This window comes from Myzus persicae, unplaced genomic scaffold, assembly GCF_001856785.1.
Source record: "Myzus persicae strain clone G006 unplaced genomic scaffold, MPER_G0061.0, whole genome shotgun sequence".
Classification (NCBI taxonomy): domain Eukaryota; kingdom Metazoa; phylum Arthropoda; class Insecta; order Hemiptera; family Aphididae; genus Myzus; species Myzus persicae.
The window spans coordinates 449-25,890 of NW_019103025.1; the positions used below are offsets into that span (position 1 = coordinate 449).

The 25,442-nt window shown below is 33.7% G+C and overlaps 1 protein-coding gene and 1 long non-coding RNA gene across 2 annotated transcripts; both read right to left on the bottom strand.

Annotated features, from left to right (window-relative positions):
* Window positions 1-1,071: 1,071 nt before the first annotated feature.
* Window positions 1,072-23,724, bottom strand: LOC111033595. Its single transcript, XR_002604436.1, has 3 exons — window positions 22,710-23,724; window positions 22,486-22,618; window positions 1,072-2,404 (listed from the first exon to the last, which is right to left on the bottom strand). It is a non-coding gene; the product is annotated as an uncharacterized LOC111033595 (long non-coding RNA).
* On the bottom strand, window positions 9,535-14,184 carry LOC111033594 (neurogenin-3-like). Its single transcript, XM_022314398.1, has 2 exons — window positions 13,699-14,184; window positions 9,535-11,179 (listed from the first exon to the last, which is right to left on the bottom strand). Exons 1-2 carry the CDS (start codon window positions 13,884-13,886, stop codon window positions 10,411-10,413), a joined length of 957 nt encoding a protein of 318 aa, XP_022170090.1. The 5' UTR covers window positions 13,887-14,184; the 3' UTR covers window positions 9,535-10,410.
* Window positions 23,725-25,442: the final 1,718 nt, after the last annotated feature.

Below are 25,442 nucleotides of genomic sequence, written 5' to 3' on the forward strand. Positions count from 1 at the left end.
TTTGTTGACAACTTAGTGAACTTCTAAGTAGTATTTATGAAGTACAAACTAACGGCATGATACGTATTATGTCTTACACAGGGTCATCATTACGTAATATATAGTTTGATAACAAAAAATAAATAAATATTTTTCCAAGATATTCATAAAAAAAATCTATGTTTAAAATTAAAGTTTTAAAATGTAGGTACCGTTGGTGAGACTAGACATATTTTTGACTAGTGATGGGAATAATCGAATGATTTCGATAATCGAGTAATTAGTAATCGAGATATTACTATAATCGAGATATTCACTCGATTAAAATAATCGAAATATTATTTCGTCATGGTCGAGATATTCATTCGATTAAAATAATCAAAACATTAAACATTATTGATTAAAAATCAACCAATATTCAACTTATTAATACAAAATTAAAGTGGTTATTACAAATTCATAATTACACTTATTTTTTTTTTATTATTGATCAAGAAAAAAAACTCGGCAGCTACATGGCCATTAGGTACAATTATGGTATGGTTACAGGGTTTAAGATTTTAACAGCATTTTTTCTTTTTTAAGATATTAAATAAATATCAATTTTTTACACAGCGGTGGTTTAGTTTTTGATCGAATACCATAGACCATTAAAATAATTTTTAAATTTAATTAACATTTGGAGGGGGGAGCTGCAGTAACGCCACTGTAACATTATACGTTATTGTGAGTAACTTTATTTCACCTTTTACTGTTCACCTTCTTCAAAAAGTCGTTAATTTTAATTATACAATTATTCAAATATATTTTAAGTAAGTACATAATTATATAATTTTTGACTAATTTAATAAAATATATACATTAAGTTTTTTTTTATAAATTACAATAACATTTTGTGTGTTCTATCGTTCTGAGAATTCAAGTGTAAGATCAGATATTTTTAGTTAACTGATGAGTAGAATAAAATAATACTCGAATTACTAGTATTTTATTAGTAATTTTCGTTTTATTATATAAGAGACTACTAACTACTAATAAATAGTAATTACTGTTATCATTCGATTATTTTCTGTCGATTATTCCCATCGCTAATTTTGACAGGGGGGGCTAAAATTAATATTGGACGGGCTAAGCCTCCCCCCCCAGTCTCCCCCTAGTTACGCCTATGGTTAAGGGTTCACTTCAATTTAGTACAATATTACGCAATTTAAAATTATTGCTTTTTTTAATAATAGATACGAGTATATATATATATGTATATATGTATGTATTATTTTTCATTGAATTATTACTTAACTATTAATCAGTTTTTATGTATAAGAGGGTCAGAGAATTACCTGAGAATTATATATAGTTTAAAATGATCCATCTAAGGCGTGATATCATAATAACTGGATTCTTGATCAATTTAAATCGTCCAGGTAACAAACACTGCGACTAGGATAACTAGCTGTGCTGCGATGGTTTCATTACTATGACACACGTCAACAGTGTTATCTGATGGAGTGTCACTATTAGTAGAAATTATAATAACAATATTCCGGGTTTACCACGGAGCAGAGAGAGTATACAGGTAGTTAGGTAGATAGACGGGTAGTGGAAAAGAAATGGGCAAATCACATACACCACGGCAGTAGTATAATATTTACGCTATCAATTAGTTAATGGAAGTTTATAGAAGTTTATACTGTTATTATATTATTTTATTATATCAGCCACCTTTTGGCTTCGTCGACGACGACAACGATCAATCAATTTCGTTACCTATTAAATGTTACATTTCATATTTCCATCATTGCAGCTGCATACGATACATAATACATATAATTAAACATATCATAATATCGTATCAATACACGGCACGCACAGAGCACGCCCACATCGTGTAAGTTGAAACACACTACCACCGACTGGTGGTGGCGACAGTGGAGCGAGAATTCAATCCTCTGGCCTCCACTACGCACCGATGCGATGATGAACAAGCGCAATACACGATGCCGACGTAAAATCATACATAACGTTAACGTTCTGAATAATGTCTACGAGTTAAGTACGCCACTGCCCCTACGAAGACCGATCAACGGACCACTGGCGTGGGAGAAGCAACTACATATTATGTTATTGTTTTTTTTTTTACACGCTGGCCCCAACGACCAGAATACTATTTTTTACGAGTATATAACCTTTTAATTGTTAAAAAAAATACCGATAGCTAACAGTACTTCATTAGTAGTTTTATGGTCATAATGTCATTACATAATGTTAATAACCTAAAAAGCCCTGCTGGTCAATAGGATGGTTTAGAAAAATTCTTATAATTATGAAAGCCCTAGGTATATGTTCACTTAACGATATAATATCTGATTATTACTTACAGTTCATCGTATGACAGCAATGGATACGGTAGGGCGCGGATTTAAATGTCCTAAAAAACAACAACAAAATTAATTTTAAAAATACGATTTAATGCACCCTAGTATAAATGTATAATATTACAAAACTTAAAAAAAACTACATTAGAAGTAGTTATGACACAACGTTAAATAACAATACATTTGTAATATTCAAATATACCTATCATCTATTTTTTAGTTTATTTTATTTTAAATTTATTCACTACTTAAAACTAAAAAATAGGTTAGTATAGAGAGGTATATACAACTCAAGTGAAGGAACGGTAAAATCTACACCCCTTCAATAGAACAAATTTAAGATAATAGACTCAGACCATACTAAGACAGTAAGATGTGGTATAACTATAAGGTATTAGGCAGGTAAGGACTTTTCGAAACCAAATTTAGTTATTGTCATGATTAAATTAAAATTTCAAAATTCCCAACTTTTCCCGTTACGTTAAGACTATAAATAAGCGACTGTTAATAGGACGAAGCTAACGAAAAGGCTCACTATAATAATTTTAAAAGGTGTTTGGAACGTAAAAATAACGGAATATCTACATCAACATTATATTATAGGCAAAACTGTTTAAAACGTAGCTTACAGATTCTTCACCAGATTAATATTATATGCACAAAGATAATACCATGACAGAGAAGTTAACAATTTAACAACGATAACGATCCATCACGAACCGAACATAGGTACATTGTGTTCGGTAGCGAGTTTAAAATTATTTTCAAACATGAATATATTACGTTTCTTGCAAATTTTCATTTACAGGTCACACTGCCATTATATATATAATTAGTAATTACTTAGTGTATGATTATACTCAATCACTCGACCGGGATGCTCACGATTGATGGCGGAGGGATTTTTGTTATTCAAATGTCATACTTTATCTATATTACATATTATAAGACTCTCCGCACATTAACCGATGTGTGTATTTTTTATTATTTTTTATCATATTTCGGCGACAATTCAGTTAGTATGGAAAACTACGTATATATAGGTATAATAGTTGTTCAATATTATATACAGGGGGTCGTGTGCATCGTGTAATCGATTGTTGTTGATCGGATACTTACACGAATCGAACGGAGTTCGAAAAAAAAATAATAAGTTATGGTTGAATAAAATGTATATGCGAGTACACGACGACGATAATGTGACGGGTTTCGGTACACGATAAACAACGGGACTGGAGTAAAAACAATTCGAGATGTTTCTAGTCGCGTTTCAAAGCGTAGCGTAGAGGTAAGGGGAAAAATTCGCTGAACGCTATAGACGTGTAATAAATTAAGGCGACTTGGAATTTAAAACACCGTGTAATATACTCCGTTTTGCGGATAAAAAATATAAATTATATCACTTTAAAAAATTGTTTTCGATGAGATTATTACGCAATAACCAGTATCTGGGCATTCTATTATGCATGCATAAATTGGACATTCTGGTTATATAAATATGTATATATAGCACGATATTCATAGGTTAAAGGTAGTGCAGACGTTAACAATAGCTAAGGAAATAAATAAGTTAACGCCGACCAGTTTAGGAACCGAATTTATTTGCTTTAAGATCTCGTTATTTTCGTACAACATCATATTATACAGTCCCGTTGTAGTATTTATGACATCTAAGTTTTGCCTGTTCTACAATCAGTAATTACTATTACACATACACGAAAGTGGGAACAAAAAATGAAAAGGGCCAATGTTCAATATAATGGATAATAATGAATCGCATTAGAACCATAGTTCATTTTACTTTTGTATTTTTTTTACCCAGTGTCCATTAGTATCCACTACATGTATCCGCGATCAAAATCAAAATCTTTGAAACTCTGATATTACACCGAAAGTCAAAACTAATACTTAATAGAAATGGATACACGAAAATTTACACGAAACGCGTCGATGACAATAATCGGAAGATCAGGTTCCGTCACGATCCGGAAGGTCCACGAAGCTCGCGTTTTCGTCATAAATGCCGACTTCGACCGATGTCCACACCAGGGAAATCGAAGAATCTCTCCCCTGAAGTGCTTTTCGGCTACCAGACGGACAGACAGCTCTTTCGCCGCCATATCGTTAAACAGAAGACGTTCCTACCAAAGTAGAAAAAATAAATCAGTTTATACTACCATAAAAACTGAGTAGTGTGCCGCGGGGAGCCGAATATATTATTAGCTAGTGACTAATCGTAAGTATAGTATTATAATATAATATACCTACGGTGTATGGAGTGAAACGAAGTCGTTTTTATACTACAGGATATATCGGTCGTGTGATTTCGCATGGCGGCGGTGCGGCGGGATCTATAGAACGCATTAATTACGTTTACATGATAATATAATAATACGATGTCGTCTCGCCACGGCAGCCGCGAATCCGGTCGGAATTTTTTTTCCATTCCTCTGGAGACCCTACCGCGCTACGCCTAATAAATAATATTCGATTTATCGTAAACGGGAGGCTGCCAGTAGGTACTTATATGTGTTGTGTGTGTGCGCGCCGCGCCGCGCGTATACACGAGCAGCGTAAAGGACGGGAAAAAAGTTGTCCTATTACCACCACTAGCACTGTACCGCAGTGGCACGAAAAGGTGTTAGAAAATTATTGCCCGCAGTCTATGCGTAAGTAATAATTACCCGTGTGTGTACACGAGTGTGCCGCGAGTGTGCGAGAAAAAACTCATACGTTAATAAGAGACCTCGTCACGGCCGAAGTAAAGGGGGTGATGGGTGGCGGGGTACCGTGGACGTGGGGGGGGCCGGACCATACGAGTACAAATATGATGTAATAAAATATTATATTATAGTATTCTTATGTGTACGGACGGCCGATTGCGTGTGTGCCCCCGCCGACTACTCGATACTCGATACGCCGATAAAGAATTAAAAGTTAAAACGAAACGAAATAAATATCGATGTTAACCCGAACAACGGCGCAATGATTTATATCCAACAGTAGTAGTTGAGCGCACACACAGGCGGCGGCAAACTACTTTGTCATTAGCTGCTAATGAATTTACTTTATTGCGTCCGGACCGCGCACGATACATACGTATATAATATAAATATGTGTAACTATTTATTGCCCAATTATAAAGTCGAAGGAATCTTTTTTTTCCACTCCTCTTCTAGACTCTTGAAAATATCATCTTCTCGGTAATAATAATAATAATAATAAAACGAGATCCGATATCGCCATGCTCGCTCGCGACTCATTGTATAACGAACAAGCCGGTAGCGGCGGCCGATAAACGCAAACGTCATCGATGGGAGGGGGCGTGTAATTGTAGCTGTAAAAGTATACTCAAAACAGTTTTATTTTTTAAAAATTAAGACTGTATTTCTAGAAAATTATTCACTATGAATGTTGAAAACAATGTTAAATTAATAAAAGAAACAATCAAACTTCGTAAACAGATTCAGATTAATTTTTTATAAAAAAAAAACATTTAACACAAGTCTTAGGCAAATACAAATTATATAATTTATTCATAAATTATCATGTAGGTTAGCAATTCATAAATTTATTCTCGGCATAGACTTGCTGATTTCATCAACAAAATATAATAACATAGGCGGCCTATAATGGAACGATGAAACGAAATAATTAGTAATAATTGTTGTCGGTGCCTATATTTAAAGCTCGTCGGTTCGAACCATATGCAATTTTATCGATAGCAATAGGATCTAATTATTGTTCGTTAGTCGTTACAGGTACTAATTTACCTCTGTAGTAATCATACGTTCCAGAGAATAAAATTAAGACGAAAACCGACACATCAATTACTCGGTCATGTCTTATAATTAATATCTCGCCTGTACCAAATCTAAATGTTAATAGCTGTATCTTGACTTGAGTTATCACCAGCCAGATAACTGTTTACATATTATCACATATTTGCATCGGAACCAGCCAGTCCCTATTCTAAGTGCGCAATACGAAAATTCTAACGAGTAGTACACATCTACGAATTTGAACAGCGTGTGCAGTACCTACTCATTATAATATACTACTATATATTGAATATTACCATATTATAAATATATATTTTTTTTTAAATAAAATTTATTGCATTTGAGTGACATCTGTGAAAATGTGTATGCTAATCATGAGAATGTAAAACATTACAATTAAAAATTGCACACATACCGAAGATTTGAATATACTTACCAAGATTAAAGTATCGTAAAAATGTCTACGGTAAAAACAGATTATGTTCTTAACTTTATAAGATTAATAATGACTAAATTCACACACATATTAAATCCAACAACACAAGATAGTTTGAACACAAATGTAGAGACTATATGTTATATACGTAAACTGTAGACAACATATTATTTTAATCAGTGCACTATTTTTTCAAAACTGCATTCGAACGCAACAGCGCAGTTTACTAGTTGTAAATTTATTTGTCTATTGGAAAAAAATTATCGGGTCACCTAGATAAATTGTATTCACCCAGCCAGAATTTAGTACTCACAAACTGTCATGAAGAAATGGTCACGAACAATTTTTTCATCGATTAAAAATTATATGAAACAACTACCTCAAATGAACAAAAATCTAGTGAGCGGAGTAAGTTAAAAGTAAATCGATAATACTATATTGCAAGGCTCCGCAAAATTTAACGTCCGGTAAGAAAATTGAACGGTTGAATAATTGAATAGTTGTTTACTACACCTATGTGAGCATGAGCAAGCTATGTGTGAAGGTATTTTATTAACATTAACAAGAAATTAGTCTTATTGCTACTACACACAGAGATCAAAGCTCGATCCACTTAAACTTACATTCAACAATCAAACTTATTCTTTACGTAGTAATATATGATTGGTATGTATATACATTTTGATCAAGTACGAAACGCACATCTAAGTGCAAAATTTTTCCTCCGATCATCTTTCTTTCGGCTGAGACTGTTATTTTTTCAATACTATACGGCCCCAAGGCCGGCCGTAGTGATTGTCGCTTGTGGCCACGAGTAAAACGACGCCCATCGCGCTCGCCTATTGGCCCGACCCACATACGCGCGACGGCGCCAGACGCTTTCTCCCCCGCCGTCGCCGCCGCCCCTTTTTCCGGAGTTTCGCGCACCTGGAGAGGAACTAGCGACCGGCGGCAACGACTTCCATAATTGTCATTAATATTACGCAACTGTAAAATCAATATCTAAAAATAAAACTGAACCACGATACTCTACTATAACTATAAGCTGGTGGAATTATTTCGATTCTGACTGCTTGGTATCGATACTACTACACGAACAGAATTATTTTTATTTTAACTAATTAAAAAACTATCATAACGCGTGTTGTTATAAAAAATTAATTGATATTACATATTATGGAATAACAAAGCAAAAAGCGAATTGGTAATTAGTTTATCACCCCAATATACAAAAATATTAAAGAATTTCGTCAAAATGAATATAAAAATAGTTATTACATTAAAAATCGGAGAAAATCTATAACGACATATTTTGCAATTTATTGTCGTACATGCCTTGCCCCTTCCAAAAACAAACTCTGGATCCAGAAACACAGATAAATTAATTTAAAAGGAGTATTCAGGTAGTTTTTAATTTATATTTTTCACCTAATAATGGGTACCTAGTAGTACATTATAAAAATAAAATACAATGTTGACACTATTGTGCATCACCAAACTCGTTTGAATAAAGTATTAAACCAACGAGACAAAAATCCTTTCATTAATCGTGTATTCACGCAGACCGTAAAAGTTACAGCCCACTGTCCCAAGTTATCTAGCGGCCCAAATCTACTTCACAAAGTCGACTCAACATACAATTTTTACTCAAAGTATATCATTATACCAAGACAAGACGTGATATCTAGACGATGATCTGATCATTATAATTAAATAATAATAATGACTGTAATAAACTACGAAGAGCCTTAGAAGTTAATATGCTTATGAATTTATGATCTACAAGTACTGGGTGGGGGAAGCGTTCATTTTCCCCCAGCGTATACGACCAGTTTTGCGAATCGCGAAAGGCCACCTGTTTCGCGCAAAAACCTGGATTGCGAGATGGGTGGTGGTTGGACGAGATATATCACACGATTACGATCATTGTTATTCGTTATAATGATTCAACCGTCGCGCGAAAGGTGTGATAATAATTTTCCGTCGAATATACCTATTACACGGCTTGGCACGAGTGGTATTATAATTAATCGGTCACGCTTAGTGAAGATTAGGGAAGGGGACATATACCCAGAACCCGTTGGTTTCGTGGCTTCGTGTTCATGGTAGGTATGTATATATACCGCGTGGCGATTAATTACCCCACCTGTCGTCGCAGACGCCGGTTTTACATAATATCGTCATATTGTACGACGACGTAACCAAGTGAGACATTTTCAGTTTTCTTCAAAACACATTATTTCATTATAATATATAATGATTAGCGAGGACAACATTTTCCTTGTCAATGAGAGCAATTTCATTAGAATAGGCAACGTAGAACACAAATCGATACACATCATATATTAAAAATACGAATAATTTATTGAAAAATAATAATATGATAATAATAAATCAATTGTATGTACAAATATAATATATAATTTTAATTTACAAAACTTAACGTACAAATATATCATTATATATTTATATGCGTGAACATTATCTACAACATATAAATAGTATAATAAAATTATAACACTAAACGACGTCATAACGCTAAAGGTAACAAAAAGACATTATAAAAAAAACCCGGGTAGAACATACGTGGAGAAATCAATCAGTGTGCAATGCGGTACAATTCAATAAGTTTCAGACAAAATGGGACTAATCGAAGTCGAGTGCACACCATACATGCGTGTGCACGTCATCGTGAAGCTTCACATAACAAATGGTAAAAAAATAAAAATATTTCAGATCTTGTAGTCTGCGTGTGTGTATGTGTGCCGAGAACATATTGTAATAAAATATATTATCCTAAGCCAATATTTAAACACGTCTACGTGTACGTCGGTTATTTTGTTAGGTCTCGACGGGAGGTCGGATGAGTTGATTTGCTTATTCGTTCGGGACGGATTGGCCGTCAATGTAAATCATCAACTGTAAAAATTACGAGAAGATATCGCGGGTATCGCAGTGCTTTCCGTTTAATGTTTATAAAAACGATCTATAATCAGAACGATCGCGAAATCGATCGAAAACCCTAATCGTATAAACCCGTTTATCTTATTTTTTTTCATCGCACGTGAAAACAATGACAAATCGAAAAGTAGTATTTAGTTTTTTTTAAATCGCGATTATACGACGATATGCGTAGATTGTTATATGGTTCCGGGACGTGTATAAAGTGTAAAATATTATGTACAAGAGAGCCAAGGGAAGCCAGGGAAGGATCCGAAAGGAAAAATAGGTATATTAAACACTATATATCTATATAGAATAAATAATAACCAGTTTCACCAGTCGGATTTAAAAACGTTAGATTGTTTTTTTATTATTATTCAACGAATGGGATAGACGTACACGTTTCATTTAAAACAAATAGAATAATTTACTTGGGAGCGCACACGCACACACGATGTCATTACAGCGCGTGTAACCGATTTACTGGCAAGAGTATAGGCGGGTTATGGGGAGGGGTAGAATTGTCGAAATCGACGGTCGCAACCACGTAGTACGAGGGAACAGTATATCACAGTTGAAAATATTTGAGAGAAAATCTAAGGGAAAACATTTGTACACGTATTAAATTGACGGTCGACGTACATCGGCACGCGTGACGACTGACGGGAGTAAGCGACGCATACACTCTACAAACAGCTACTCGTAAGCAGGGTACGTCAAAATATCAAATATATCACATTTTTTGGATGCAAAATATTCAACATTTTTTCTCGCAAAATTGTGCAAGACGTACGATAAAAATTTTTTAAAAAATTTACACTGAATACGTATAATATTAAGTATGTCGTAAATATATGGCACCTTGACGACACCCGACCGTGTCACAGTGCGAGGAGGTTTAGCTAAACTCGGTGCACGCGAAGTTGTCTTCGAACATGTACGGGTCGCCATTGAAGTCGATTGGTGGCAGTGGGTGATCGGCGAACGGCATGAAGGCCGCGGCCACGTCCACCGGAAAGTCGGCGGACAGAAGCGGCGACGGAAAACCGATGACGTCGGTGGCCGACGTGGAACACGACGACGGAGACAGCGAATAGCTCGCGGCCGCACCCGGCAAGTCACGCAGGAACGCGGCCGAGTGATGGTGATGGTGGTGATCGGCGAGGAACCCGACAGTGGACGCAGCGGACGAGCACTCGCTACCGCCGCCGCCGCCACAGAGTAAGTCAGATGCGTACTCGCTGAGTAGCGAGTCCACGTCGTCGGACGTCGAAGGCGACAAACAGCAGCCAAGCGCGGCCAAGTGGTCGGTGGTAGTCGGAAGCGGCGCCGAAGACGACGACATCGCTGCTGTCCCGACGAGTCCTCCGCCACCACCAATGCCACCGCCGCCGCCGCCGCAGATGGTCGCCGTGGCCGCGGCTATAGCTGCGGCCTCGGCGGCGGTGGTCGGGGATGACGAAGACTGAGAGCCCGGCGCCGCGGTCAAGAGTCCGCTGAGCGCTGAAATGTACTTCATGGCCAGCCGGAGCGTGGTGATCTTGGTCAGCTTCTCGTTGTGCGCGTCCACCGCCAGGTGCGGCACGGCACGGCGAAGTGCTTCGAACGCCTCGTTGATCTCCCGCATGCGACTCCGCTCGCGTGCGTTCGCCGTCTTCCTCCGATACCTGCATAACAGTTCACGAATTATTGCTGTGTCGACACGACGTGTAACACCACACGGTGGACTTGGGCCCCTATTATATGCGTGTAGCGTGATTAGAGGTTCCTATAATGGTCAAAGGGTAGAGGACATCACTATGTATCTCTTATTTATTTCACTAAAAATAACCATGTATAATATTTATGATAATGAAATCTAGTTTTGTTCTTTATATAAAACAAGATATTTTATATTAGATATCTATATCCTCAAATATATATATATTTTAATGGCACAGTATTCTTAACTTAATTGATTAAATTAAGTTAAATTTAAAAAGGCTTAACTTCTTAAGTTCACCAAAAAAAATTTCATAAACACATTAACATTATTACTTTACAACCCCTTGAGAAAAGTAAGAAAAAATATTTTCTGAAGTCCACGGGTCTTTTAAATTGTTTTTTTATAAACATATACATATATGTATGTTTTTTTTTAATGCGCATCTTGTACAATTCAGTTTGTATACTAAGTTCTATAACGTACCTATAGTTTGTATAGTTTGTAAAAATATATACGCCATATATATTACCAATGGTAATTGGTAAATAAATTTTATAAGAAAATATGTATAACCAATAAATAATTCTATAGGTATAGGTGCTATAATAATACTGTTTTATTTTACAGTAGTTTATTATAATTTTAAGCAGTTTTATTTTTTTTTTTAGTGCAATTAACTTATTATTGGTTATGGATTAGTAATTGTAGACGGAGAAAATTATTTTTGGTATGTGTATGCAATATTTTTTTTTTAATTTTCAACACTTGTTAAACATTATAAATCACGTTTTTACTATATTCAGCGGTTTTACAATTTTTAAAAATCTGAACAGTCAGTAAAAATTATTTTTATTCATACTACACATTTTCAAAGAGAAATATTAACATAATTTATATGAGTCAGATTATCTTAATAATTACCATCGTCATAAATATACATGTTCTTATTTTCTAATGTTATTCACGATGACTAGTAAAATAAAACGAGCGTGTTAATGTAGTACCTACCATCAGTGGTTTAGAATTTTTTACAGAAATCGAAAGTCAACATATTATTTTAAATAATAGCACACGAGTGACAAAGCATGTTCGAATATTTATTTTCGACAGGGCGTCGAAGTGGTGTTTTGTGTGTTTTTGGTTTTATATACGACTAGGAATTTCTTTCGAACATTCGATTGTAAAGAAAAAACAAATTAAACACATATCGCTGCTGCATTAATATGCGCCCACCCCGAATTCATTCAAACCAATATCCATAAATAACACGCCAAGGGCGTAACCCTAGCAAACCCAAAATTATAAGATCACATTACCTAATCTCAATAAATAAATACATTCAATTAATATAAGAGTCGAATTAATTAATTGTTTAAAATCAAGTGTGTTGAATAAAATTAATAAGTATTATTTTTGTCATCGAAAAATAGGTATAATAAGAACGGAAGGAAACGTCTAATGATTATTACGACGGCTTTAGTTTAAACAAAGAACACTGTAACTATACAATAACGACGTTAAATCGATTTGCAAACGATACCTATCTTACGAGAATCCTAATTTAAGCATTATTACGGGGACTAGTACCTTGGGTACTCCTACAGTTGTAAATATACATTCGATCGTAATAATTCACCGCCCTCGGGCGCGGTGTGTCTTAATGTATTTGACGATTAGTTTTTTTGATATAGGTCATACTAAAAAAAGTTATGTAAGGAAATTTTTAAACAATATATAATTATTTACTTACCAATAATTTTTTTTTTAAGAAAGAAGTTAGAAATAAAAATTTTATCACAAAAAATATATATTTTTTTATTATAAAATATTAGCAAAAACTTAATTGGATTTGGTAACTTGACAAATTTATTTGAATAATTAATTTAATTTCCCAATAAAAAATCATTTATAACAGGATATAGTCTATGTAGAAATCGTAGAAAAATACTATTAAGTATGCTAACATAGTTCAATGCAAATATTTATTTTTATGACTCGTTGAAAATATATTAATACTTCTAGGATACTGCTAAAAAATGCAAAACATAATCATTCTCATTATTTATTATTTCAACGGATTTTGTGAAAAAAAGTTTAGCAACCATAGGTAGTTATTTTTAAATTTTAGTCACGTCAAAAAATTCTTATCTTATCAAAATTAATAAATAAGTACGTTTTTAGATACTTTTAATAAAGACTACACCAAAATGTTTTTTGCGGGTAATCATCATAAGAATTCTTTTACCAATAAACTTCTCTGGCGGACACTCAGAAATTATCTATAAAATATGTACCTATATATTATTGTCGCTAAAATTAGTTATGTTTTTTAAAGCAAAAATAAGTCGTAACTATCAGTTACAAAAACATCTGTTGTCTTAGCCAAAAAAACACGCGCGAGCACGAACACGCACACAAAAGTGTAAAAAAAAATTTCAGTGGAAAAATATTTAGTTGACATAATAATTTAATAAGACTTACCTGCTAAGGGGCTTAGGTTTTTGGCGTCGTTTGGTAGACCGACCGCGAGTTGATGGTTTCCAACTGTCTTCGTGATCCTCATCGGGTTCTTCGCGTTTCAGCGACGCCCTGGGTCGAAGTGAGTATTTTTCCTGCGCTTTTTCCGGTAACGGCAGAGCACTGTTATTGTTCGCGTCGAACTCGGCCATTTCAACGGATTGTGTATAATAAATAAAATCGATTTTAAAAAAAAACTATATCTGATGCGGAAAACAAAACACTTATTCACTGCAGATGACAGTCAAAATTCATCGCTGAACGTGCGCAAAATCGATCGTTCGATCGTAAGAGTTAATACACATCACCACAGACTCACGGCGATGAGAACTCGCGCGTTGACGGCGTACGACGTCCGACTGGCTGGAGTAGCGAGGCGCCGGTCGTTCAAGTCTCTCGTACGAGGCTCCGGAGACAAGACTGCCGTTCAGTGGCGGCGGACCGATCTCTACCGGCCGTTCGAACGCTGGGCATGCAGCAGAGGGCACGCGCTCGACAAGCCCCCTCCCTCTCATAAACGTAATATACGTTGCCGCGCGTAGTCTATTATAATAATAATAACAACAATAATAATACATGCACGCTGCCCCCGCGACACCCAAAAAAAAATAATAATAATAATAAAAAACCGGACCCATTATTTATGTTTCCCTTTTCTTATGCCTATTCTTCGTCTCTGTTTCTTTCTCTTTGTCTATCTCTGTTCTAACCGATGTTACACTTCGACAGCATTATCGGTATCTTCTCTCTCTCACACACTCTTTCTTCCATGTAGGTATATCTATTGATAATTATGCATGTAGGTATTAATTTAATAGGAGGACAACAAACCGCGTAGGATACATCGGCAACTAACATTTTTTGCTGCTATACTCTATCAAAATATTATTGTCTCGATTTATTGGTGATCGAATATCTATTTGCAGCTTGCAAGTGACTGTGTCGTGCGTTATTCGAGGTGATGCGTAAAAAACTCGATTTGTTACTAATCACACCTGGGCTGTGGATTTAAAGGGTTTACGCGTCTTATTGTTTTACCCTCGCCATCCAAATACAAAAAAAAACATTATCATTTCATAGAAACATTTGTGTTTGGTAAAAACATGGTTAACTTCACCACTATGATACACTATATTATACTACGTTCCAATGAAAGCTGTTTTTGTTGATTATGTTTTTCAATTATACTTTTATAAATATATTTAGGAAAAGTTATTGGATAACCTGAATTTATAACTGATTAAACATCCGAATTTTTGTTTTTTTGAACTATTTATTTCCAGATTATTAATGATAGAGGTAGTTGATGAATAAAAAATATTAAGTAAGTACCAAATGTTATTAATGATTCCTGTAAACCCGGATTAGCAAGTACCTAATATAAATAATTAAATTGTATCTTAAAAAATAAGATCTCCTTGGCCAACATCTATTTAAATATTTTTTTTTTTAGTTTAGTGCCTATTTATTTTTATTTTATTTAAAATATAAAAACTTATTTAGTGTAATTTTAAATAGTAATATGGATAAGTCATAACAATATTAAATACACAACTTTTAATTTTAGTTTACTCTATAGTGGAATTTAAATAAATTTAATATTAGACATCCAAAAACCATAGATAAGTCAAAAGCAAAATATGTATAAATTAAAGGATTAGTGTGTACATAAGCTATTATCCAACATATTTATTTTATGAACCTTCAATGTAAAAAAACCTTAGGCATTTCATAAACGTTTTTGTATTTTATTTTGGAATGGTAAAATTGTAGATAATTTGAAGATAATTTATAATATCGGGTTTTAGAAAAAAATAGGAAACGTAAAACATGAGCTGCTATCTGGTGATCAAACGCGGTACCAACAGTTTCATGTCCAGATAATATACCTACTCAATGGGCACCACTCAATTATGAGCACTTTCAAATATTAATATTTATATACCTACTCATAACTCACTTAAAAATTAAAATATCTGAAAATCCCGATCGAGAGAACAAGCATAAAAGTTTTAACTAAAAGTTTGATGATAGCCAATAATTCAATTCACTCTAATATCAAAACAGCACACTATTGAAACTAGGGAACTAAAAATTTGGTGTGTTGCACCCGTACGTGTGTATTACGGAAAATACAGGTACGACATCCTCTTAACTGAACAACACTCACAAATTCTCCGGAACAGTGGGTTAAAAAATCAATGAGTATTATACTATTACACACTTCTTTACATTTAAATAGTAAATTATAATCCCCTACGGCAGTCATAAATGCACTTAAACTACGCTATGCATTGAAAAGTAAACCCATTAGACATCATGATATAATACGATATTGTACCATTGCAATCAATGAATGGACAAAATCGAAAACATTGAAAGCAAATAAGACAGGAATGAAGGTCGTAGGTTACTTATTTATAAAACTATGGGCTAAATGCAATGTAAGACTCAGTTTGTGTATGATTTATAAATAATTATTCACAAAAAAAAAAATAGTAAAATTTACATTCAGAAACGCCCGTTAATAAAAAAAAATATGTATATAATATATAATAACCGTGGGCAGAGTTATATGGTCTGTGGGTATGAATTTTTCTCTTACTATTTTATTAAATCAATATTCTTCAACTATATAATATACACAATGCATAATAATGTAACCGATATAACTTTTGGCCTTGACGTCAAACAATTATTTATGGAAAAGAATAAAATAAAACAGATTATTGCAACGTAAAATAAGTTTGAAGATTAATACCCGCAACATTTTAATGCTCACTTTTTGAAAAAAAATATTTACTTATATGGGGTTTAGAAATACGTCATAGTGCCGTATTCATACAATACAATTCAATCACTGAATAACCTCTTATAAAACTATTTCTTTATGGGATATCATCTTATATTACACATCCAACATAGTCTTTAAAGTATAAGCTTTGGAAACAAATCATGCCTTGACATCCAGACTAGTTTCAATGGACATATTTAAACTTTATTCTAATCGTTATTTTGTTTCCAATATCAGGCCCAATAATAAATAAAACTAGATTTAAGTACAAATGTTAATTGTTAATTCAAGTGACGAACTGGAGAACAGGTCAAGAGTTTACTGTATGGACTCGGAAAACAACAAAAACTTTAAAAAACATATTTTCACCGTCGATCGATATTTGCATCACCCGTAAAGTAAGACATGCATACATATTAAATACTCAAAGATGTCCGTGATACACATGACTACGCGAGCTCGCACATTGAGAGTAGGTCACAGTGGGCACGGCAGCGCGTCGTTGTCGGTCGTAGGCCGCGTTCGTTTCCGGACCGCGTAGTATTTATTATATTATTATGAATGAAACGCGCAAGAGGTGTTGCAGCCGTTGTGTAATAATATTTTAATCGCGCTCGCGCTTCGTAGGTATAACATTTACAGCACGCGCCGAAAAGTGGAGACGACGGCGAAACCACCTACTCCACCTCATCATCACTCAACCCCACCGAACTTCCGGTAATGACGATTATATTATATTATAATGTAATACTTAAATACCGTCATCGTCGAAACACGTTCTTATAACACTATTATCCTACATGTTGGTACACCGCAGGTAATAACAATTATCACGGTCGACGACTTCCGGTGAACGCACGGCGGCGACGGCTAAGACGCGCAGAGACCGAGCGAAAATGCAAAAACGTCGCGTGGGTCGACGAAACAGCGCCCAAATAGTATTATCCGCCCACCAGCGGCGGCAACGGCGGCACAGAACAGCCTTGGCGCCACTGTCGTTTTCCCGTCAATGAAACGCGTCCCGGCGTGTTGCACACGCGCGACGCTTCTCTTATACAAAGTACCTCATTTTTTATTTTTAACTCACACTTGCGCCCGACTGTTCGAAGAATTTTGAGTTAATCATCACGCGGTTACTAAGATAGAATTCAATTATTACATTTATTTGTGTATTCAACACAACACGTTGTTACAACGCATTGTATAATAAATATTAAATATTATAAAGACCTATAATATGGCTAAACACTCACATCCGTACCCAATATTATGAAGTTTTCTTAGTATAATAATTAATTGGAATCTTAGTAAGTTTCTGATGATTCCATTGATATTATAATAATAAATAATAATCGAAACTTAAGTATTCTAATGTAGACATAATTATTATGGGGGGAAAAAGTTATTATCGAATTGTGAATTAACATTTAGCCAAGCAAATACTATGTTAATTTGTCGTTCAAGAAAATATGATTTAGTTTAAAAAAGGAATATTTCTATTGAAAGTAAAATTGATTCATTATTATTAAAAAAAACATACCAGGTAAAAATTAAATTGTATGAGAATATTTGGGGTTTTGAGTAAGTATAAGTGCATTTCTATTTATTAAATGAATTTTCTTATTATTACATTAAGCAGTAAAAAAAAGTAAAGACTTTATAAAAATGTCCATGAGGTATCTATCTATAATATGTTTGCTTCACATTTTACTATTTTGGTACTTATTTCATAAGCCCAAGAACTAACGAATGATATTAATTTCTTACAGTGCCCATACATTTGCTGATACATTATTATGATCATATTTTCGTTTGATTTATTATTGTCAACACTAGAATTTATTCATTATTGATATGAAGCAGTAGCGCGTAATTAGGAATTTGTTCTGGAGTAGGATATAAGTTTTTATAATCGTAATAGAGGGGGCTATGCCCCTACATCCCCCTTGTTCGTTAAGTTACAATGATCATAATATTATTATAAATTTATTATCACAAATTAAATGAGATAAACTGTTTAATAATGGTTTTCAAAGATAAATTTATTATTCATAATATTAGTAAAATGTAGTGCATTTTTTTGTGCATTATTTAGAATTTTTACTTAGAAGTTTTTTTTAGTATTTTTAAGGAATTCAAATCCCATGCCTAATTATTGTGTAATTTACAAAAATAATTATTAACAATATTGGCTGGTTTAATTTTTTTCGTGTCTAGGCGGTTAAAAATAATGTCAGAAGTCGTTTTTATCAGTTTTATCTTTTGAATTTAATAATAATTAATCATTGTCCATTAATTTTAATTTTAAAAATATTTTATAAAAAAGGGCCCACTAGAATTTAGTACATACAAATTTTTAATTTTTAGTGTACCCTAAAAATGCAATTGATAATATCTATTACAATTTAATACAGGTATTATGAATCATTAATTAATAATTACAAAATAGACTAGACCGGAATCGTTGAAGTACGTTTACTTTTTTATACTAGTATGTACATAAGTGTACACAAATGTACGTTTAAATCGATCGGCAGTCGTTGAGCAACAGCAGTTTTACGTCATCCGGTCAACTGTTATCGCCGTCGTCGCCTTGTTCCATATAGTAATTTGAATAGGACACTAACAACAGGTACTAACGTACCACCTACTCGTAACTCGTAAGTATCACTGAACTCAAGGCAACCAGGAATAGACATTTATTATGGGTACGTCATAAATCCCTCTTAAAATTTGATCATATAATAATATATTACAATACAATTTTTAATATTACTTCATACAACATTCACTCATTCATGAATTCATGAATGAACTCTCTCTGATGCCCACTATAAAATATACACCCAGAAAAAAAGTCGTTTTATATTCTAATAAGGCTATTTTCATAATTTATTGTCTCGCGATTTTCATAGATGTAAAAATTAATCAATACTAATAATGTCATCGACGGCTAAAAATATTGAACTGCATAAATTTTTTATAAATTAGCTCAAGTACAATATTATAATTTTGAAAGCAATATGAAAATTACAAAGTGGACTCAAATTTAGGAATTCGTGGAAAAGTTAACCAACACTTTATAACTTATTATTATTATAAAAATAATATTATATAAAAAATCAAATTAAAGAACTAATTAAAATCAAATTTCAAACACACTGCATCGAACAAAACACCAGATTAAGAAAAATTAAAAACGTCATCTTCAGTTGGCCAAACTCCTTCGCGAAAAGAAGAGAAAGTCGCGCATACACTCCGCATCAGACGCACTCGACTAACGCATGGATACCTTATGGAAAAGAAAGAAAACCTATGTGCACTACTTACGGTACTGAACTATCGGTCAACCATATCCTCACAGAATGCCTCCAGTACACAGAGGAACTCGACAAACTCAACATCCCCATTTCCCAACACCCTTGACGTTGCACTCAGACCAAAAGCAGACACCACCTACCACATTTTAACTTATTAAAAAAAATCTGAATTGTTCGATTTGATTTAAAATATTATAATTAAGAATATACATTTACAACTAATGGATGTTGTCGCTGATATTTTGCTTAGATCAATAAAAAAAAATTGGTAATATATTTGGTACATTCCGATTGGGATGAGGCCAAAGTTATTATGAATTTATGATGCAATGTCACGGGTTACCGACCGATCTACTATTTCACTGTTGTATACACTAACCAAACGGTCAGAGACTAAAAAATAATTACAATAATATGGGTATTGTACGGTATTAAAATAATATTATTGAATAGGTGTATAAGTATTTCTAAAAGAAGATGATGAAAAAACAGAAAAAGTAAACCTAAGTAAGAAAAAATAATATGGCTTATCACAGAGAAAAGATGACGTGTCAAGTGTGCGTTTACTTTTTTTACCTTCTACGCGCGCGTCACGATGAGTCCTCGGTATTCGTTATTATAATATACCCATAATAATATTACATGAATAGAAAAATATTTCGACATTTAAATAGGAATGAAAATAAATAAATGTTATTGTAAAGCTACCACCGCTGTCTATTGAAACTTGAGACCTAGTGGCACGACGATTTGTTTTGACTCTTTGGTGCGAGCCACACATCAACTGCCGACTGCTCCCCCCCCCCCCCTTCCGACCATAATTATTGTGAAAACACCAATGGAGAAGAAAAGCAACACCACGGCGGTGGTTGACGAAGAGGAATGTCTACCGCGTATGTTTGTTTATCGCGCGTGCTCAGTTCTGGATAGGTACTTCTTTTAAAATGTTAATTCTCATATCTGAACTAGAAACCAACATAATATTATTACACTACTCGTGGCTTTTATAATAGCAATAATACAAAACTGTACAATTAATAACCGACCAACAACATGGTATATATTTTCTTAGCTTGCATAATTGCATTAAACATTTATACCACAATAGTTTTTTTTTTATATGACAATCATTTAACATTTTCTTAATATAATAGACAACTTATGTGATCATATTATCCTAGCATGTTTGTTTTATTTGAATTTATAAGCTTAGCTAAGCTTTTTAATGGATTCTGTATTTTAATTTAATAGGTATACATAAATAATATCACTAAATGTGAAGTCAACTCTGATACTGAGTTGTATATAAATAAATATATTGAATAATATTTAAAAAATACCCACAAAAGAAATATAAATATTCAATTATAAATGTATTTGTTTTCATTTTCTATCAGTATTTTTAGTATTACTAAAGGTAATTTACTATAATAGTAATTATTATATAATATTATTGTACAGTAATCGAAAATTGTAGTAAGAATGATTTAAATGTTGTTAATGTACCTAGCTAGATACTTATTTAATATTCAGTACTAATAAGTAATAACATAAATAGTTTGAATGATATTTCAACTTCAAACAGTAAACATTTTTATTTTCATTACAATTTTTGTTTTTAATCTATTGCACATCTGTTTGTATGTCTATATCTATATTATGTTCTATCTATCAATATAATAACAAACTTCAAGCTTCATAAAATAGGTACATGAGTGTCTCTTAGGTATTTATAGTGACATTGGTAAGTTATCAACATTTGTTTTGCAACAAGAGTACTTCATTTAAAATGTATAAAATAGTTTTAAATGTTAACAAGTTCCATCGATGGATGGGCCACTTCTCACAAACCCCCTGACCGAAATATTATAAATTTAATATTTTATTTTTCTAATATTTCTATAAATCCAAACATCTTTTCTAATTGTAAGAACATGTATATATATTATAATTGATATTATTTTATATTATAAATGAGCAATATTTTTAAAATATTTTTGGTCATAACTGACAATAGTATTAACTGGAAAAGGTCGTAGAAATTAAACTAAATACATACAAATATATAAATATAACAACAATCTAATGAACATTTGTATTTTAAAATTACTTTATACTGAACCTGTTAAAGTGTTAAAAGAAACACAAAGACTTAAACTTCTATGACATGACAAAGAAACAATATTAAATGAGGACTTAGTGTACATCTTTAAACAAAAGCTGTATCACAACCCAATATAATATATTTACTATCATGTTAAATATGTTAATATTGCATAAGAATATTTAAAATATATAGGCAAATATGATGATTGAACAGTAACAATACTGAAAGTACATTAAATCGTGTTCAATAACAGTAGGTAAAAAAACAAAATAAATTGAACACAGATCCGTATCATCTTACAACCACGGGTACCTAAATAAGTAGATTAAGTGATTGCATAAAAATTCTTTAAAGCTCTAATACTCGACTAACTTAAACCAAACCACATGCCAGAATTAAATTAAAAAATATGAAAAAAAGTAAATTAACGGAAAGCAAGTAAAATAATTAACTGAATTGATGTTTGAATTCAACGATCGACAAGACTTATATGCAATATACATGAATCAATTAATTTGAAAAATACTCACAGGTAGTAGCTCTGCATGCACAACGCTTCATCTTCATCTCTTCTAAATTCAATAGAAATACATTGCTCGCACATTACGGCGTTTTGCTCGTAGCTGAAAATTCATAGATCCATCTCGTTTGAACCGTTCCAACCTGAACAAGAAACACATGGTTAAACCCGGCCCATACACAAAAACGATTAATAAATGCAAATCCATGCACTTCGGGTTGTCGATGTACTCACGTCGTGTGTTTTGTTCAGGTTTGATATTACTTCAACACGCGTTTATAATTAATAGTATGAATCGCAAAAAAATTAATTAAACACACACGCCGATGGGGTCGTATTCGTTCGTCACGTGTTTGGTAAACGCGAATGGCCTCTTAATAATGTATGTATATTGTATATTATAAAACGTTTGGCACCAGTCAAATATTGCGGTCAGTAGAAATTCGATTTAACAAAGATCGGCATTTTCGAGTGTGAAATAGTTATCGAATAATGAAAATACAGCACATGGTAAATGTCAAAAGTGACGAAAGAATAAATACATTAAATACTCACGAAATATTGTAACAAGTTAAACGGAAACCACAACAGTCAAATGATCGGATCGAAGTGGATAAAAACCTGTGGATTAAACGTAAAATGTGAAAACGTGATCCGAAGTATTAATCCGTCGTATTGATCCGTCATCCATTAGATACTTTTGGATACACGGTTTTCGAAACTCAATCAAGCGTTATAAACGATAGGAGAATAAAAAAAATAAAACAAATACAAAACAGTGACAGAGGTCCGGGGACGACAAAAACGGATTAAAGACTTGTAGTATTTGTTGCGCACTTGCGCTGTAAGAAGAAACGGTTAGGTTCGCAGCAAAGCAATAAAACTCAAAAGAAAGAAAAGGGAATTCGCGATGCGCAGAAGCCTCAACGGGAGACTAGGAGTGTGACCAACCGTCCGGATACACGATGGTCCTTGACAAATAATCTAAACTAGGGTTATAAACAGCTGGCTTATGGCGCTTAACTGGTGTCTGGTAACTGGTTAACCCTTACACAAGACGCGTTTTCATTTCTTCCATGTTCTCATTATCCCTGCCATGGCTAAATAACTATTTAGCCATTCTCCCTGCGAAATTATAATACAAGACTGCCCCAATCATGTTATCGATATAATGAAATTTTCTGACTGAAATCAAAATGGACACGAATAAAACGTCGAATTAAGAAAACGATTATCCACGAAGGGGTAGAAACCTAACCTTTTGGAATAACAACAAATATTCAAATTAAAAAAATTAAAGACTGTAAAAAATGTACAAGTTTGACGTCTGATATTAATGATAAATTGATAATGGTCGCAAGTTTTGATTTGTTCTTAGCCATGCCATTGGCATGTCACTGAATTATGGAATAAAAACAACCCCTGAGGGAGAAACTTCCAACAATGAACAAACAACGCCTTAAAAAATGCCGTAGGGCAAGCGGAGCACTTGATTTTGGGGCCCCACATTTTTTGCTTGCCCCGGGCCCCGAAAAAACCTTGCGCTGGCACTGTACTGTACTATACATAATATTAATCTCAGTATTTAGTAATATAAATGATAAATGTGCTACCTGAATAGGTGCATCCAATTATGCAACATTTGTAAGATGCTCTTCCCATACAAAAAATATTAAGCCAACACTACCTATAAACAATTAACAATTAAAACTCGGCATCTGTATTGATTGTGTAAAGTCAATAGTAATAGACAAAAATGTCGACTGGGTATGAAAAAACGTGTCGAAACAATAGACATCTGGGTAGCCTTGACTAAATCTACCAAATTGCCACGCGGTCAATCCGTCGCCATTTTGAGTTTTTACCCCACACGTTTTCATGCCATGTTAGGTTAGGTTAGATTACTGATTGAAATATTACAAATAATTATGGTAGCAGCGACATATCAAAATCCCACTTAAAACAACCGTAATAAAATACACCAATCGCTGATTAATAGAAGAAAACAAAACGAAACAGTGATCCTGAAATACCGCCCTTAAAAACCCCAAATTCAAAATGTCATCATGTTACATTCGGGGGTGTTTAACCATAATTAACGTCATACTTGATGATATACATAATTAAAAAAATTAAAGCCCGCTAAAAAGTCCCGAATCAACATTAATGATGCCATGTCGACGATCGTGAGTTCTGAATCTCCCTCCACCATGCATCCGGGTTGTCACCATTATTATCGATACTATACACGCGTTTTTCGAAAAGCAAACGACGACGAAATCGATAACAAAATTTATAAAACCAACAATACTCACAACATTGCAGGTAGCAGACAAAAATTACGGCTGCGGCGGTCTTGGATGTTCAGTGACACGTGCGTTGCCATTGTTCGCGGCCGAGTACCTACTATACTCGGTATACTCGTCAGATCGTGTATTGCGATGAATACCTACGGTTTTCAAGCGTTTCGCGAGTGAAATAATTACAAAAATTAAATACCCGCGAAACTTTGACACGATGTCGATGGAACAAAGAAAATTGAAAAAGGCGGATTGGGAGTCTGCACAAATCAGTCCGTCGAGCAAAAATGAAAATAGTGATCAGTAGTAGTTGCCCGTATACTGGAGGGCGGAATAACGCATCGTCCCGCATACCCGCGGACCCCGGACGCCCGTTTCCAGTGATGCGATTCATTCAAAACATCTTGCACATAGTTTGGCCAGCCTGCACGATCGTTATTGATGTATTTTATCCAAAACGGTCTTATATCAACGCGATCCCTGCCATGATGCGTTATAATTTCACCCTGGATTAAAAACCCCCAAATTCAAAATTTGGCGCCATAATAATTTTATGCATTGTCATTAAAATATTAAATACATATATTTCAATTAAAAATTTAATTTTACGACAGTTAACGTACCTATACAAAATATTAAATAATTATAAACAATATTATGGAATCAT

What these genes read in the sequence shown, in the direction of transcription:
- LOC111033594 (XM_022314398.1), bottom strand. Translation starts at nt 13,886, where the DNA reads ATGGCCGAGTTCGACGCGAACAATAACAGTGCTCTGCCGTTACCGGAA. An exon ending in AAACCTAAGCCCCTTAGCAG is followed by an intron (nt 11,180 to 13,698) that starts GTAAGTCTTATT and finishes ACTGTTATGCAG; the next exon opens with GTATCGGAGGAAGACGGCGA.